The sequence below is a fragment of the Gorilla gorilla genome, chromosome 8 (genome assembly GCF_029281585.2).
Source record: "Gorilla gorilla gorilla isolate KB3781 chromosome 8, NHGRI_mGorGor1-v2.1_pri, whole genome shotgun sequence".
NCBI lineage: Eukaryota > Metazoa > Chordata > Mammalia > Primates > Hominidae > Gorilla > Gorilla gorilla.
This window is the reverse complement of record NC_073232.2, coordinates 55,538,655-55,553,231: the sequence shown is the minus strand read 5'-3', so window position 1 is coordinate 55,553,231 and position 14,577 is coordinate 55,538,655. Positions and strand designations below refer to the sequence as shown.

The 14,577-nt window shown below is 40.7% G+C and overlaps 1 protein-coding gene across 25 annotated transcripts in view; it reads right to left on the bottom strand.

Annotated features, from left to right (window-relative positions):
• Window positions 1-14,577, bottom strand: part of ANK3 (ankyrin 3) — a 704,894-nt gene that overhangs the window by 162,937 nt on the left and 527,380 nt on the right. For all 25 annotated transcript variants that reach the window (XM_055354157.2, XM_055354158.2, XM_055354146.2 and 22 more), the window contains 6 exons: window positions 13,815-13,913; window positions 11,029-11,127; window positions 8,116-8,214; window positions 6,339-6,536; window positions 4,528-4,626; window positions 4,146-4,244 (listed from right to left, as the gene is read on the bottom strand). In XM_055354157.2, the coding sequence (XP_055210132.2) occupies window positions 4,146-4,244; window positions 4,528-4,626; window positions 6,339-6,536; window positions 8,116-8,214; window positions 11,029-11,127; window positions 13,815-13,913 (693 nt within the window). The remainder of the gene's footprint in view (window positions 1-4,145; window positions 4,245-4,527; window positions 4,627-6,338; window positions 6,537-8,115; window positions 8,215-11,028; window positions 11,128-13,814; window positions 13,914-14,577) is intronic.

The following is a 14,577-nucleotide window of genomic DNA, read 5'->3' as shown; positions in this document are numbered from 1 at the left end:
GCCTCCTGAGTAGCTGGCCACCATGCCCAGCTAATTTTTGTACTTTTAGTAGAGAAGGGGTTTCACCATGTTGGCCAGGATGGTCTCCATCTCCTGACCTTGTGATCCACCCGCCTCAGTCTTCCAAAGTGCTGGGATTACAGGCTTGAGCCACCACACCCGGCCTATTTTATTTGTTTTTATAGCTGAGTAGTATCCCATGGTGCGTGTGTGTGTGTATACAGATATATATACATACATATAGTAGTATTCCATGGTATGCACATATTGCATACCGTGTGTGTATGTGTGTATATATATATGTATATACTATATGTTTATAGCTGAGTGGACTATTATTCAGCTATAAAGTCTTGTTTGACAAATATAAAGCTGGAAATAAATTGTATATAATTATATATAATTATAATATATACAATTTATGTGGGTGTATACATATATACCAACACACATAAATACACACACACACCCCATGGAATACTACTCAGCTATAAAAAATAATAAAATTATGTCTTTTGCAGCAACACAAATGAAACTGGAGGCCATTATCTTAAGTAAAATAACTGAGAAAGTCAAATACTGCATGTTCTTGCCTGAAAGCGAGAGCTAAATGTGTGCACATGGACATAGAGAGAGGAATAATAGACATTGAAGACTTGGAAAGGTGGGACAGTAGGAGTGGGGTAAGGGACAAGGAATTCTCTAATGGGTACAATGTACACATTTTGGGTGATGGTTACACTAAAAGCCCTGTCTTCAGCACTAAGCGACATATCCATGTAACACAACTGCACTTGTACCCCCAAAATGATTTTTTAAAAAGTCACAGGGAACTTGCCTCAACACCCTATATCAACATCAACAACTGCCCTGTCTACCTCCTGTTTGTGCCATGAGAAAATGGAGGCTCATCAATTTAAACCATTGTAGCTAGGACTTTTTTTTTTTTTCCTAGCAGATAAAGCCAATACCTAAAATTATATGACTGGCTTTGCTTAAGATTAAAGTCTGGAAAAAGTTCCTGACCAGTACCACTGCCCTGAAGACAGGGATTATCGGACATGTGCCAGAGATGGCATTACCCAGGCTCTTATGGAGGCAATTGTGTATGGAAATGAGAATCAATGTCCCATTAGAAAAGCCTGGGTTTAATTGACTATAAAAATATGCCTGAGGCTAATGGAATGTTGTAAATAATTATTTAAAGGATTGCTTTTCTTTTCAAATCTTTGTAAAGGATGTTTTGCAGATAGAGAACTATGAATACTAAGTCTTGTTTGACAAATGTAAAGGAGAAATCAATTAAGAATGTACCAACTATTGCCCTGTTTAAGAGTTATTTGTGGGCCTAGCACAGTAGCTCATGCCTCTAATCCCAGCATTTTGGGAGGCCAAGGAGGGCAGATCATCTGAGGTCAGGAGTTCAAGACCAGCTGGCCAACATGGAGAAACCCCATCTCTACTAAAAATACAAAAATTAGCTGGGTATGGTGGTACATGCCTGTAGTCTCATCTATTTGGGAGGCTGAGGCAGGAGAATTGCTTCAACCTGGGAGGTGGAGGTTGCAGTGAGCCGAGATCGTGCCACTGCACTCCAGCCTGGGTGACAAAAAAAATAAAAAATAAAAAAAATAAAAATAATAAAAATTATTTGTGAGTAGAAAGAGAGATTGGAGTCATTTGCTGCACTTACTGCTTTATAACTTTGGTCAATTTTACACTGCTTTTTGTGCCAAAATTATTATTCTCATCCAAGGAAAAAATAGTTCACTTACTAATTATTTACTTGTTATCTATGAAGGACTTGGGGTTATTTATACATAAGAAAAGTAGGGGCTGGGCAAGGTAGCTCACCCCTGTAATCCCAGTACTTTGGGAGGCCAAGGTAGGAGGATCACTTGAGGTTGCGAGTTTGAGACTAACCTGGCCAACACAGTGAAACCCCGTCTCTACTGAAAATACAAAAATTAGCTGGACGTGGTGGCACACACCTGCAATCCCAGCTACTTGGGAGGCTGAGGCAGGAGAATCGCTTGAACCCAGGAGGCAGAGGTTGCAGTGAGCCAAGATTGTGCCACTGCACTCCAGCCTGGGTGACAGAGCGAGACTCCGTCTCAAAAAAAAGAAAGAAAAAGAAAGAGAAAAAGAAAAGTAGCCCACAAGCACAGAGGTAAAAATGAAATGAAATAAAATGTACAACCATTAAATTCCTTACAAATTTTTCTCCTTAAAATTATGCTAAAATACACATAACAAAATTTCCCATTTAAAGCATTTTCCAGTGTACAGGTCAGTAGTATTAACTACTGTGTAATCACATTGTTCTCCAACCATCACTATTATCCATCTGCAGAACTTTTTAGTCTTCCTAATTGAGACTCTGTATCCATTAAACATTAACTCCCCATTCCCTTCTCCCTCTACCCTTGACACCCACCATCCTCTGTCTGTCTCTATAAATTTGACTACTCTATATACTTCATATAAGTAGAATCATACATTTGTCCTTTTGTGACTGGCTTACTTAGCACAATGTCTTCAAGATTCCTCCATGTATTATAGTAGAGTATGTCAGAATTTCCTTCCTTTTAAAGACTAAATAATATTCCTTTGTGTGTATATGCACAGTGAGTATATGCATTTATCCATCAACGAATATTTGCATTGTTTCCACCTTTTGGCTATCATGAATAATGCTGCTGTCTCTTTTTAAGTTAAAGTTTTATCAAGTCACGTTGTGGTTTTGTAATAGAAAGAATGTTTGTCAGGGTCAGAAATTGTGGAGGGGAAAGCTACATTTAGATTAAAAGCAAGTTTGGGAGTTTGATTTTAAATTTTAGATTTCACTGGGTATAATTCTGGAGAGGATGGGGCAGAAAATGATCGAAAGTTTCCAGGAAGAAATATCTGTCGAAGATAACATACTCTCTAAATGGAGAGAGTACCTAAAACTTGATCTCTTAGGGTATCTAAAGTAATCTAGAACAACCCCAGTTCATTCATCTGTGTATACAATGATGTGATCTAAACATTAGGTTTAAAGGAGAGCACTGCAGCTGCCCCAACATGGATTAGTAAATCAAAGATGTAAAAAGCATAAGGGAGGCCGGATGCAGTGTGTCACGCCTGTAATTCCAGCACTTTGGGAGGCCAAGGTGGGTGGATCACAAGGTCAGGAGATCAAGACCATCCTGGCTATGGTGAAACCCGGTCTCTACCAAAAATACAAAAAATTAGCCAGGTGTGGTGGCAGGTGCCTGTAGTCCCAGCTACTCAGGAGGCTGAGGCAGGAGAATGGCGTGAACCCGGGAGGTGGAGCTTGCAGAGAGCCGAGATTGCACCACTGCACTCCAGCCTGGGAGACAGAGCTAGTCTCTGTCTCCCTCCAAAAAAAAAAAAAAAAAAAAAGCATAAGGATCATAAGGGATACTCAATGGTCCTCCAACCAACAGTGTTTAGCGAAATAACTGAACAACACTGAAATGGTTTGCATCATTTCAGTGTTCTCTGATCATAGCCACCTGCTCAACAATAGGAAGCTTATTAAACCAAAAGCACTCTATTAACCTGTCTTTAAGGAAGTTTTCTTTATGATTTGTCCCTCAAATTAGATTACTAAAATAATAATATAGCTATATACCCACTCAGTTTCTCTTTTCTCAGAAATCTAAGTTGTCTACTGATCAAAAAGGCCCTAACAATAAAGATCCTCCTTAGCAATAATAAAAACACACATGTAAAACCTCTCAACCTATTTTACTAAATGCAAACAAACAACTTGAAGGCAATTATGTGGCCAGAAAAATGTAACACGTATTTCATAATTCTGACAAATCAGAACTTTCTTACTTCCTCAGGCTGTGCTTATGTTTTTCATCTGGCTAAAGAGTGTTCCAGCTCTCCTTCCTCCAGGAGGTCCTGGATTGTCAAAGACAATCAACTGACAAGTAAATATTTCCTGAGCATCTACCATATTAGCAGACTAAATCACCGAAGGCACAGATGTCCTAAGGTGCTTTTATTTCTGTGATTTTTTAGTGGTGCCTAAACTAGGAGGGTGCTCCTGCTGAAGCAGAAGTAGATGTGCAGATAGAGACTGATAGACCTTACCCATCAGTCTCCTTAGGCTGTGGAATTATAGGTACCTTTGCGGCTGCGTGAGGTGAGGCTCCTTGGTCCAAAAGCAGAAGGGCCACTTTCTGATTATCGTAATGTGCAGCTACATGCAGTGGTGTTAGCCCGCTCTGAAAACACGTGCAGAAACAACAACCAGTGTCAAAGGTGTCTTAATACCAGAGGCTTAGATTGAGGAAATGAAATCAGATTGGATACGACATAGGGCATATTTACATTCCGGTTTCCACAGTACTTGGACCCCAGCATTTACCTTTTATTTCCCAAGTGCTCTTCATCCTAGTGGGACTTAAATATTTAGTTATAATTTGAGTGGCTATTAGTGAATATTAGCAAGGGTGTATTTTGTTATCGTGGAAGTGGCCTGCTTCAGGGTGGCTGGTGACCTCTTACCTTCCCAGCAGCATCTGGAGATGCACTTTTCTGTAGCAGGAGATTGGCGACTTCAAGCTTTCCATATTTTGCTGCCACATGAAGAGGAGTAAATCCTTTCTGAAAAAAAAGAAACATAAAAATAATGAACAATAGAAATGACATAAGGAAAACACACACAAAACCCAAACCAGACAACAAACAAAAAGATATGACATAAGGGCGCTGCTTTCCAGAAATGATTAATTATTCTATTGATGATGAGCAGTGAAGTCTGCATTTAAAGTCCAAGACTCATAGATAAGAGTTCAAGAGGCTTCTTATCGACAGGATGTGAGCATAACATACTAGGATACCTAATCTTTCTCCCTTCTGCTGACTGAGCCATGACATGCTATTGGTTCTGGAAGTCTTCAGGTATCTCACCAGGATGAAGTTGGAGAGCTGGATCTGGGGCTTATTCTAGGGCTGTTTTCAGAGTTTCATATTGTGGGAAGAATAAGTTACAGGGTCCCAGATTCAGTTTGGAGGGCTTGGGAAAATCCAGGGCAAGTCTGAACCTCTCACAATCTCATATCACCAGACCGGCCACTTTTCTTCTTCTTTCCCTGTTTCTCCATGTATACACAATCCTGATGTGTCCTCTAGTCTTCAGGAGGAGAAGTCAGAAATTCTCTCACCTTTGCCACCAGAGGTGAACTGAATAATGACATGGGTTTAGAATGACGACGCCTATTCTGTAGGTGAACTGAATAATGACACATGGACAAATATGCAACAGTTGGATATTAATAGCTGAGTGGCTGGCTCCCTCAGACTTCCAACTCCTAGAAGAATCTGTGTATCAACCAGCCAATCAGCACACTGTTGTGGGGGTCCCAATCATGAGTCAGGGATTAGGGGGTCATCAGCACATTTGACCTCATGAGACTACGGCAAACTAAAAGGAATGTGCAGCTGGTATGGTGAAATGCCTGAATACTCAAGACCCTATCACCCATTATTCTGTTTCACATCAAATGAGCTTCCTGAACTTGCATCTCAACTCTACCGAAGAGCCCAAAGAATCACAAGAAATGAAATTTGAGGTAGTCATCATTTATCCTGATAGTTTTCTATTTGTAATTGTCTTCTATATTGATTACACATTAATCTTTCTTATCTGCATCCAAATAAAAGAGTGCAGTACCAGTTACTAGCTTTGGAAGATGCGCTGCAAGCCAATTCATCTTGCTATCACACTTGCAAGGCTTATGTAGTATCACAAAAAAAATGAGCTCCAAATTTTGCATTCTGCACATGCAGAACAACTGTTTATGTTAGGGTATTACTCTAAGGCATCAGAGTTGAGATAAAAATAAATCAAACCATAAATCAGACAAGACAATAATGACACAAAAAAGAACAAGAACAAACAAAAACAACCCCAAGAAAAATTCACTGCCAGTTTTGCCAAGTATTATAAAAGCATCTACCAACCGAGCTGTGATAATGTGGTTTGTGTGCTTGGCCTGAGCATTTTGCTAATCTGTAGCTCTGTTATTAAACTACCATTTAAGGCCACCAAATAATTTACAAGAAATCTGACTCTGGATATCAGTAAGGTTTCATTGGAAGATAACGTACTAAGAAACTTAAGGCAAAAACCCCCCCCACAAAATACTACCAGTTACCCTCTCCCACCACAGAGCTTTGCTGGCCATATTAATGACTACCGTGGGATTGCAAGAATAGATGCTGTTGTGCAGCTTCTGGACCTGTTACTATGCTGGGAAACATAAGGGAGATGTATTTGGGGGGACAGAGCAGGATTCTGAGATTTGCTTTCATACCTTTGTTGTTATAGATAAAGACGCTCCATGATCCAAAAGGAACGCAGCCACATCCTCATGCCCCTCTCGGGCGGAAAGGTGAAGTGGGGTGTACCCAGAAGTTGTGGCTGCATTTGGAGATGCCCCTTGCTGCAATAGCTGTTGTACTATGTCTGCTTTCCCCAGTCGGGCTGAAATGTGGAGTGGGGTTTGGTCATCCTAAACAGCAAGGTAGAAATGTAAGGCTGATGAGCTGAGGAAACAATTGTGCCTTTATGAAAAAATCAGGGAATATTAGCTGCTTGATGTAAGAGGTACAATCAACTTTTTGAGTCAATGCTAAAAAAACTCATTTGTCTTTTTCTTCAGTGTTCAGAAATGAGGAGATGGTAGCTCTAAGCTAATTAAATACCTGTGAAGAGTGACTCATTAATAAGAAAACCATGAAATGCAGTTGTCTATAAATTACACCCCACCCACACCTGCCATAGAGAATCAAATTTGAACTTTAATTGCTCCTTCTTTGGGAGATAAGAGAATGTATCCTAGTAAAACTCATATACCTGGGAGGGATATTATACCTCCACACCAGTTATTATGCACTCACATGGAATGAATTATTTTGTTGGTTCTGCCTTCCCATAGACAAAAGCAGAGTGTGAGGAAGGCAGTGTGGGGTTGCGCAGTATACCTGTGCAAAGGCTCCCAGCTGAAGGGTCAGCAGGGGCTGATGCCCTCTGCTTGCCAGGCTGTGCATCCTGGCAAGGGCTGCATCTGTCTAAACTGGAGAGCCACCTCACTACAATTCACCCAAGAGCAGGAGGTACTCACCAAGTCCTGATCCCCTAGGGTGTTATCCCCAAGTGGGAGGCGCAAATCATCTTAATTTGCTCGGTAGTCCTCTAAATAGAAATTCTCTACTGAATTGTGATAAGGTTCAGGTAAATGGTTTAAGTAGGAAAGGTAGAGAAAAGAGGCTAGAATAGAGGACACCATTTTGGAAGAATAAGGAGGATGAGGGTCAATGTCAAAGTAAGAGGGGCTATCTAACCAGTAGGAAGCATGAGGAGTTAGGGAGATGCTGCAAGGGAAAAGAGGAATATTGAAAGCAGAAACGAATAGGTGCCAAGGAAAAATCTCACATACTGCTACTACTGCCACCCCTTACTTGAAACTAGAGACTGCAGACTTGTGCAAATGTATATTTACATATTGTAGGTTGAAATTAAGTGGTTTATGATTCTGGACCTGAACTGCCATTCTGATAACCTGACCGAACTATCTATCCCAATAGCAGCAGATAAGTGGGTTTCTCCTGCAGGTGAAATACGAGGCCAATTCTGAAGTGGCCATACAGCTTGTGTAGAAAAAAAAAAAAATCCCCCATTTTCCTTTTGTGGCTGTTGACAGCTGACTTATAAGTCAACCAAAAAAGCTCAGTTATGCTTCTAGGTTGTGATTGTTCTAGAAGCTTTGTGCATAAGCCCTTCTCCACGGAGTGTGAAGAACTTTGGACCAAGTCTAGATTCAGTCCCCAGTCTGTTAGGGACTAGCCGTGTGCTGACAGTTTCAGGCACAAGTTCTCATCTCATCCTATTTCATTTTGTTAAATAATAGAATGAACAAATGTGCAGGGAAGGGATTTTTTACAATGTTACTTGGGTAGGGACTTTTATCATTGGAGGTTGTTCACTATTTTAAAAGTATTCTTGAAAGACTGCATGTATATACTTAAAAGTTTTATGAAAATCCAACAGTTTTTCCTCAATTTCAAACACTTTTCAAGTATTGCGCATACCTTAGCTTTAGCTTCTACCTGAGCTCCGTCTTGTACCAGATACCGCACAACTTCAGCTTGGCCGGAGCGAGCTGCCATGTGCAGTGCTGTTTCTCCTCTCTGGGGAACATGAGCCAAAGTAAATTAGCTGCAGCTCTGAAGAAGAGTGGTGTATTTTATTTGGCATAAAGCTTATGATGGACTTTTTTCAAAAATAAAAAATAGTCCTAAGCACTTCCTTATTGAAAAGATAGGAAATCAAATGCATGAGAATTTCACAGGAACCTGGTCCATGAGGCAAAGACTTTGGCATAAGCCTCGGGAGTCTTGCCACCCACTGTGCCAGGGGTGCTGCTCAGTAACCTACAATGTGGCCTCCCTCGGGGCTGGAAAGGTCAGTGCTCATAGGAGCCAAGCAGGGGGGTGAGTGAGTGCAGCTGGACAGGTGTGGAGTGCTTGAGAGAGCCCACACCTGCGCTGAAGCAGGCAGCCAACCCCCCCCACCCCCCACCCCCCACATCTGCAGCTCGCTGCTGTCACTGTGCAAGATGCCAGCCTTACCATGCCACACCATGCAACTTTTCAAAAGAAGTGGCAGTCTGGATTTTATACAAAATTTTCTAACTCTTAAATATTGACCATAAATTCAGAATTAAAAACAAAACACTACATGGGCAACCTAAACATAGCCAAGGGCTGGATTTGGCTTGTCAACAGCCGGTTTGCATTTCTTGTTTTATCTGAACAGATCAATATCTTAGTCTTTGGGCATTTTTCCCAGTGGGTCATTTTCTTTGCCCTGGACCACCCTTCCCCTACTTTTTCACCAAATAAATTCTAATTCAGATTACTTCTTTACTTGATTAAAAATGAAAATGGTATTAGAAACACATACACTGAAATGGGCAAATAACAAAAATGAAATATATTCTCTCACATAGGTGATGCTCACTTTTAAACTGCCTTTATAAATTGGTCTTTGCTTTATAGGCCACCTACTTCCATGGAAGGACACGTGAAGACAGATTCCACAGGAAACTGGTGGATTGTGTTTACTGGAAAGGTGCTGAGGATGTCATTTAGTATATTACTCAGTGTTCCCTTTACGAATGAAAACATTCTGTGCAATTAGTACCAGGAAAGACTGTATTTCATCTCAGAAGCTGGCCTATTTCTATCTTTTGGTTGTACTGCTTGGGGCTGCTGGAAGATGCACTCTTACTGGGGAGCCCCACTCTCAGGGTAAGCGTGCAGGGCCTCCTAGCTTGCCCCTTCTGTGCCAGGATGGTGCTTGTTTTATTGTTACTTCTTTAATGCTCATGAGTCCAATGAGTGTTATTATGTTTATGGTCTGTTGTGCTAATATTATGATGTTAAATTTGAAATTCTATAAAACAATGTCAAATGCCACATGCAGATCATGGGTGGTAAGTTACCACTCTGATAGCTACTCTGAAGTGAGCCTCGTGGTTCCTACAGAGCAATGTTTAGTGTGGGAAAAGAATACCATCGAGTAATCTATGAACACAGAATTCCATGGGTTTGCTATAACATGGTGAAGCACATTAAAGAGAGACTACCTTGAAGTTAGTTGAAATCACTTCTTTTTTTTTTTTTTTGAGACAGAGTCTCACTCTGTTGCCCAGTCTAGAGTGCAGTGGCATGATCTTGGCTTACTGCAACCTCTGCCTCCCAAGTTCAAGTGATTCTCGTGCCTCAGCCTCCTGAGTAGTTGGAATTACATGCATGCACCACCACGCCCAGCTAATTCTTTTTTGTATTTTTAGTAGAGACAGGTTTCACCATTTTGGCCAGGCTGGTCTTGAATTCCCGACCTTAAGTGATCCACCCATCTTGGCCTCCCAAAGTGCTGGGATTACAGGCGTGAGCCACCACGCCCTGCTAAAATCACTTCTTTGTATAAACAATGATAGTATCTAAATGACCTCTCCAACATGAGGTACTTTTTAATGTTTTTGTTGTAGAAAAATACCCCCCATACTTTATTTTTTATTTATTTATATATTTTTTGAGATGGAGTTTCACTCTTATTGCCCAGGCTGTAGTGCAATGGCTCAATCTCAGCTCACCGCAACCTCTGCCTCCCAGGTTCAGGCAATTCTCCTGCCTCAGCCTCCCAAGTTGCTAGGATTACAGGCATGCGCCACCATGCCTGGCTAATTTTGTATTTTTTAGTAGAGACGGGGGAATTCTCCATGTTGGTCAGGCTGGTCTCGAACTCCCAACCTCATGTGACCGGCATGCCTCAGCCTCCCAAAGTGCTGGGATTACAAGCGTGAGCCACCGTGCCCGGCCACACTTTATTTTTTAAAACATAATATCCAGTAGTAATGCACCTGTAAGGTTAATGAACGTAGTTTGTAAGTCCTAACAATTACAAATTGTTGTAATTTGTAATTACACATTTGTAAGTCTAGTGGCCAACTAGAGACCGAGTGTATCTTGCCTTTGAAGTAAAGGAAACAAATGTATTCTTGAACTTTCTTCTTTTAAGTAGTCATATTAATTACATATTAATTAATTATAATAACAATAAGGCCGGGCATGGTGGCTCATGCCTATAAGCCCAACAATTTAGGAGGCCAACGCAGGAGGATTGCTTGAAGCCAGGAGTTCAAGACCAGCCTGGGCAAAATAGTGAGGCCCCCGTCTCTACAAAACATTTAAAAATTAGCCGGGCATGATGGCACATTCCTGTAGTCCCAGTTAGTTGGGAGGCTGAGATGGGAAGAGCACTTGAGTCCAGGATTCAAGGCTGCAGTGAGCTATGATTGCACCACTGTATTCCAGTCTGGGAGACAGAGCAATACTCCAACTCTTAAAAAAATAAAAAATAAAAAAAGTAGATAGAAACCACCTTTGCCAGTTTATTAAATACTCACAATGGACCTCCTTTGTTCAAAGAATACTTACCACATTGGTGGTGTTTGGTGAGGCTCCATGATGCATTAGTTGTGATACAATATTTACATGCCCCATGAAGGCAGCAACATGGATTGGGGTAAGTCCCGACTAAGGGGAAAAGAAGAAAATGGTGGTTTGTTGGCTTAGCATAAAAAAGGTTTGTCTGTGAGCCTGCCTGCCTGCCTGCCATCCATCCACCCATCTAAATCAGTTTAATGATCAGATTAGAAGACATCAGGACATTCACCATTATGTTACAGATTCTATATGGTAAATATATAAACATATAATCATCGTTTTCCTAAAGCAAATTCTGTTACTATGAAAGACTTATGTCATACCTATTAAAAAAGAAAAAGAATTTATTTCATACTTTTAATGTAGATCTTTGAAAAAATTGATAAATAACTTGAAGGTTGTTTTCCCCTTTACTAATAAACCTTCTTTATCCGTATGTGTGTGTGTAGAAGGAGGACAGCTGTGATTTCATACATACCAGTAAAAAGTCAACTTTTATTTCAGATCCTATTCTGGGCTTTAAAGAGGATTCCCATTTATGTCACATATAAAAGAGCAGGGTACCTAACACAAAGCTGATTCTTTAATAAGTGAACAAATCAGCATTAATAGTTTCAAACATTTAATTTTTTAACTTTATGGGTATTATAAATTAAGGCAATATAAATAAAGCAAATATTACAATGGTCACTAGACTAGACTTGAATTGCTTCAGATCCTATGCACACATACATATACATAAATGTACATAGACCCCAGAATACTCTTCAGCAGAAAGCAGAATTTATTGATTCCAGGATATTTTATATTGAATATGTCCATGATTGTGAGATTTAGAGTGAATAAGAAAGATAAAAATCTCAAGTCATTAATATTTTAAAGAGTATAATTTACTTGTGCTTTTTATATGGAATGATTCCATTTTAAATTTTTCAGAGTTTAATCTAGCTTACAACATGAACATCACAACTTGATAAAATATTTTTTTTTAGTATGTCTAGAAAAAGCTAACCTGTTTTTTTAAAAAGGGACAGAAGGGGATAATTAATCTCAGCAGAAATTTGAGAAATGTCAAAAATATATGAAAGGAATTCTATACAATCAAAGTGAGGTAAAAGACAGAAAAGGAATAATTCCGGCTGTCCAGAATTCAAAAAGTGAGAAGAATGGAGGACAATTAGGAAAATGAGAATTTTGTTATAGTCTTGGCACCTTTTTCCATCAGCAGGGGGAGTAGTCAGAGCTTGTGCAAGGCAAAATCTTGGTCTGAACTGCCTTTTAAAGCTCTTAGGGAACAGAGAGCTGGATTACTGGTTGATATCTCTGGACATTTATTCAAACATCAGCCAAGAATTTACTTTTATTTTAGAGCCTATTCTGATCTCTAAGAGGGTTCCTATGCACTGAAAGTAAACTTTCTATTTTATACTTAAAAATAACAGGTTGCCTAATATGAACCCATAAGCCTGACGATATGGCAAATCAGTATTCATATTGTCAACCATTTAATATTTTAAAAATTCTAAGTGTAAATCTAGGCAAATATTCCATTTGCAGGCAAGAAACTGAAGCCAAGCAACAATCACTAGACTAGACTTTATGTTTGCTTCAAATCCTATAGTTAAGCATCAGGCATTCAACAAAACTTTACTGAATGGTCTGTGTATGGGCCAGACACTGTGGGTATATAGAGACTAGTCAGACTCAGCCCTGCTTCCAAGGAGCCTTCGGCCTCTGGGGGTCTTGGGGGTGCCACTGAGTCATAAGTCAGAGAGCTGGATAAGGGCTTTGATGGAAATATGCACACGATGAGGTGATGGTTCCTAGAAGGAACATGTAGTCCAGGCTGGGGAGTGAGGGGGGGTTTCCTGAAGAAGGTGGCCCAGATCTGGTTCTAAAGGATGTGCAGGATTTGCCTGGCCAAGGGGGTGTGACACACAGAGGCAGAGACATACAGAGGCAAACAAGAGAGTGTCTAGTCTATGGAAGTGCCAAGGGTTAGAATTAGAATTAACAGAGATCAGAGTGCTAGGAGGTAGTGAGGTGGAGGTTGGGGGTCTGGGACAAGTCTGAAAGGGTAGGTGTCAGGCTTGGTTTGCTTTGTAGAAGGCGCAGCCCTGATTCTGATGGATCATTTCTCTGAGTTCTGAGTTGGTTCCTATGAGAGAAACTTAGATCTAATACTTTACTAACCTCAGCAGCTGTTTTGTTAATTTTGAGTTTTGAGACAGAGTAATCCTTACTTAAGAAAAGCACCAAGGTCGTCTTGTGCAGGGTTTCTCAACCTCAGCACATTTGACATTTTGAATCAGATGATTTTTTGTTGCGGGAGACTGTCCTGTATACTGTAAACTGTTTAGTAGCATCCTTGGCCTTGACCCACTAGAGACCAGTAGTACTATCCAGTTGTGACAACTAAAAGTACCTCCAGACATGACTAAACGCCCCTTGGGGGACAAAACTGCACCCACTAGAGAAGTACTACAGTATAGGATTTGATATAAATTATGCTTTCTGTGAAGGTGCCCTTCCCCTTAAGCATGTGTTTTAGGTTACATTTCTTGACATGGTGATACATTTGCATCAAACTCACCCACTAACATGTTTGTCTGCTTCTCCTAGGGACTGGCAGCCCTTTTCCTAAAGAGTTCAGAATGCAGTCTACGGCCATGATATGCAAACAAACTAGCTGGTCCCTGGAGATGGCCCTGGGGCTCTGGCTGCTAAGGCTATACTCTCAGTATCTCAGGACTCCCATAAATCTTAACTCTTCTCACCTCGGTTACAGCTTGGATGGATGCACCGTGTTTCAGAAGGAGTTCCATTACTTTAATTCGATTCTTCTTGCAGGCAATATGAAGAGGGGTAAAGCCATTCTGCAAGGGACAAATACATATACCTGCTTGACTACATTCCATCAAAATCCAGTTTCACTGTGTGCAGTAAATAGTTTTGCTAAAATGATGTGTGGTAAATTGAAATGAACAGAAAGTACCAGGGTTAAGCAGCATGTAGATTCTATTCTGGAAGTAGTCTAGCTGCCCTGGGAACCCAAGGTGCCCTGATAATTGTGAACAGGAAGTGAATTTTTGTTACAGTCTCCTGGTTAGCTGAGGTAAAAATGATCATTCATTTCATTATTTTATTTTGGAATTCACTCTTCCAAATATGTCTCAGGCTGGGTGTGGTGGCTCACATGTGTAATCCCAGCACTTTGGGAGGCTGAGGTGGGTGGATCACCTGAGGTCAGGAGTTCGAGACCAGCCTGGCCAACACGGTGAAACCCCATCTCTACTAAAAATACAAAAATTAGGCAGGCATAGTGGCGTGCATCTGTAATCCCAGCTACTTGGGAGGCTGAGGCAGGAGAATCTCTTGAACCCAGGAGGCGGAGGTTGCAGTGAGCCGAGATTGTGCCATTGCACTCCAGCCTGGGCAACAAGAGCGAAACTCTGTTTCAAAATAATAAATAATAATAATACGTCCCTCCTCTATCTCATTTCAAATACAGACTGAAGACGTCTGGCCCCAACATTTGTC